Here is a 4,021-nt window from a genome sequence, read left to right as displayed (position 1 = left end):
AAATTGTTCTTTTGTATTTTCTTTGATTCTAGCTTTCTTTTTCTTTATTTTATTTTATTTTAACTTTTTCTATTTTGTATAACAGAGATGAAACGGGGTTGAAAATCAGGGGCGCGTTCCACCCTTACGCTCTAACCCAGCCACTTCTCCGTCCCCTGTTTATCCTCTCTATATTCTTTGTTCTCTGTCGATTTTGAATTTACAGATTCATGTAATAAATGTCTTCGTCGAGGGTTAATTCCTGTTATGAAAATTTATTCTAATTCACCGAGCGCTCATTTCTCACACACTAAATTTTAACAGAAGTAAAACATAAACGAAGAGAAAGAATGTCGGAACTGGATACTAAGAAGGTCGCCGATCGGTACCTGAAGCGCGAAGTGCTTGGTGAAGGTACCTACGGTGTAGTTTACAAAGCTATCGATACCAAGGTATGATTATTATATGAATCCGTGTGTGATTTTTTGCGTTTATGAATGTAATTTTAGGGTTTTGACTTTATTTTTTTGGATTCAATTTTAGTCTACTGAAAGTTGAAAAAATTCATATGCTTTAATTTTTTCGGGGTACAAAATTGTGTGATTTTTTTTTCTTTTCTGGGATTTGAGCTTCATTCTTTTATAGTCATAAATTTTTTTATATGTCGAGTTATTATGCTTGAATAAAGATGGAATAAGAGCAGTAATTCTTCAGAGGTTAAGGAAAAAAATATCAATGAATTATCTGGTAATAAAATCATTTTCAAATTAAACATGGCATTATTTCAGCTGCAAAGAAAGAGTGATGTAAGCAAATTTAGGTTATTGGTTTTGATGGATAATTAGTTGAAGCCTGATTCGTGCAGACAGAGCAGACAGTTGCCATTAAGAAAATTCGACTTGGGAAGCAGAAGGAAGGGGTTAATTTCACTGCATTAAGAGAAATCAAATTGCTCAAAGAGCTTAAGGATCCAAATATAATTGAGTTGATTGACGCATTCCCTCACAAGGGAAACTTGCACCTTGTGTTTGAGTTCATGGAGACAGATCTAGAAGCAGTTATTCGTGATAGGAATATCGTTCTCTCACCAGCTGACATAAAGTCCTACCTTCAGATGACGCTAAAAGGACTTGCATTTTGCCATAAAAAATGGGTTTTGCATCGGTATATTTATTTGAAGGCATTTCTTATCAAGTTTCTAGCTTGCTTTAATTTTTGTTGAGTATTTTTGACTTGTGAACAGGGATATGAAACCCAACAACTTGTTGATTGGAGCAGACGGACAGCTTAAACTTGCTGATTTTGGTTTAGCTCGTATATTTGGCAGCCCAGATCGAAGGTTCACTCACCAGGTATGTTGTCTCATGTACTCCTAATTATGATTGATGGGTGCAGTGCAGCACATTCTTAAATGAAATCCTGTCTTATCAAGTTTACTAAGTTCCCAAGTAGTATTATTTTGCTCTGCCCCATAACTAAGAATCCTATTAGACAGTGTAGAGTCATTGTTGATCAGCATGTTTATAAAAATGAACTGATGACCTTGAGTTAATTACAATTTCTTTCAAATGATAAATTTAATTGCCTTTTCATGTGATGAAGTTAGTGATGCTACTTGCGCCTTCTAAGTAAACTGGTGATGGAATGTATTCAGCCAATGTTGTTTGGTATTTGGATTTATTGAATCAAAGTAATTATGTTGGCATTCGTGCAATGCTTTTTTTGTTTGTGATTGACATGTTATCAAATCTCTTGGAGATTGAAGTTATAGATTCTTAAATCTCTTTATTTGTGGAATGCTTCCTGAAGGTGGCTTTTGATTCCACTTGGAAAAACAGTTGATTCATGGTTCTGTGTGAGATTCTGTCACCAATGTAAATGTATTTGTATGTGTGCAACTATAACAGGAACACTCCATCTTCTTTAGGAAATACGACATTCATAGTCTCCTCTGCATTGTGCCTTTCTATGTAGAATTATAAATTATTGTAGAACTATGATACTTCTGACAACTTATTGCTAATTGGTTCTTGCTGATATGACGTTGATTCTCTAAAACATTGCAAAGAATGTTATAACGCAATAACTGTAATCTGTCTGCATCTCTTTCTTCAAATAATTTTTTATTGCACAACTTAAGTATAGCTGTCTGTTCATTATTTAGGTCTTTGCTAGATGGTACAGAGCGCCTGAGCTGTTGTTTGGTGCCAAGCAGTATGGCCCAGGAGTAGATGTTTGGGCAGCAGCTTGTATATTTGCTGAACTACTTCTACGGAGACCTTTTCTGCAGGTGAATTTCCTTTTTCATGTCATTTTTCATTTTTCTTTTTCTTTTCATTACTTCGAAATAGTTGCTGCTGTTTGTGTTTGTGCATTTCTTGAGATGATGGTTTAGTCATTTGCTTCAATTAGTTGTAAGATGGCTGCTGAGAAATCTGTGATTATAAGCAGTAGCATACCAAATCCTTGTGCATATACAGTTTGAAGTGCAAATTAGTAATGTGGGACCTGTATGTTGCTGGCAACTACAATTGCATTGGCATGAGTAGTTTAGTCAGAATGGTGAATAAGCCATAGTCCATAACGTTAAAGCATGTTGATGTTTCTGGTCATGTGAAATTACCATTTCAAGTCTCATTTAGATCAATGCATTTATTTCATTTGTACTCTTAGGGTCTTTAGTCGTTTCTTTTGTTTCTCTGTTTTCGTCTTTTGTTCTAATCCCCCCCACTCCAAATTAAAATAAATAAATAAATCCGTTGCGGCAGGGAAGGCACTTGAACTTTCTTAATTCGGTAGAGGTATTTTATGGTGCAGTTCAACTTTGTAACCCAAACCATTCTTCAAATAGAGAAATAATAAAAACTATTACACATAGTTTCCTTTGTTATTTAGCTTTGGACTTTTGAATTTGTTACATGTTTCTTACTTTTTGTTGAACTCTTTAGGGAAATAGTGATATCGATCAATTGGGAAAGATCTTTGCAGCTTTTGGGACCCCAAAGCCATCTCAGTGGCCAGATATGATCTACCTTCCAGATTATGTGGAATACCAATATGTTCCTGGACAACCACTACGTACATTATTTCCCATGGCAAGTGATGATGGTTTGGATCTCTTATCAAAAATGTTCATGTACGATCCAAAAGGGAGAATTTCAGCACAACAGGCGTTGGAGCACCGGTATGTTTGATTTGGCATCGATTATGATTACTCTACAAATGGAGGAATGTTAACCTACGTTTTCTCTTTAGGTACTTCTCTTCTGTACCCCCACCTACAGAACCTGCTTCGCTACCTAGACCTCCCCCGAAAAAGGAGTCAGCTAGTTTAAAGGTTTTGGATTTTAATTCACAGGGTGGTCCAACGGTATTGTCTCCTCCAAGAAAGTCAAGGAGAGTTATGCCACAACGGGAGGGATTTGAAGTGAATTCTCACCAGCTTGACAAGATTGATGAACGTGGTAATGAGAATAGACAGGCAGCTGGAGAGAGGAGTGAACATGTGCCAATGTCACTGGATTTCTCAGTTTTTGGGATGAAGCCACCGACCAGACCAACGATTAACAGGTAATCACCCGCTCATTGACACGTGCCCTTGATGATAATTGAATGATCATGAAAATCAAGATCTGGATTTTGAGTTTTGTGCCCCGAGTTCTTTGTGGTGATAAGTGGCTCTTAGTTTGACAGTGGAAGAAATGCGCAGCTGTTCTCCTATGCTGATAATATTGATAAATATAGTAGCAGTTGAATTATTTGGATTTTGGAGTTCTTTTTTTTCATTAGGCTCTGGTTTTGAAACAAACATTGTTGAGACTTGTAAAACTGTCCTCCCACCTGTGTAGTCAGCTTAGGATAATACCTGAAGACTCACCAGTATGATGCTTGTGGCCGGACATTGAAACAAAGAAATCAATATCTTCTCAATTGAGGTGAACCTCATTCTAAGGTGTATGGTTTTACATGGTTATGACGCACTACTTGACTCTAATTCTTGGATTCAAAGAGAGATTGTTTAGTTTTTTCAAAATCCATGCTT

General features: G+C 36.4%; 1 protein-coding gene across 1 annotated transcript; it reads left to right on the top strand.

Moving 5' to 3' along the window:
• The first annotated feature begins 65 nt into the window (after positions 1–65).
• LOC111401856 (cyclin-dependent kinase D-1-like) lies at positions 66–3,583 on the top strand. Its single transcript, XM_023029838.1, has 6 exons — positions 66–431; positions 845–1,143; positions 1,223–1,331; positions 2,144–2,269; positions 2,928–3,163; positions 3,235–3,583. The coding sequence occupies exons 1-6, from the start codon at positions 330–332 to the stop codon at positions 3,551–3,553; spliced, it is 1,191 nt and encodes a 396-aa protein (XP_022885606.1). The 5' UTR covers positions 66–329; the 3' UTR covers positions 3,554–3,583.
• Positions 3,584–4,021: the final 438 nt, after the last annotated feature.

The sequence above is a fragment of the Olea europaea genome, chromosome 1 (assembly GCF_002742605.1).
Source record: "Olea europaea var. sylvestris chromosome 1, O_europaea_v1, whole genome shotgun sequence".
Lineage (NCBI taxonomy): Eukaryota > Viridiplantae > Streptophyta > Magnoliopsida > Lamiales > Oleaceae > Olea > Olea europaea.
This window is presented reverse-complemented; position numbering and strand designations above follow the sequence as displayed.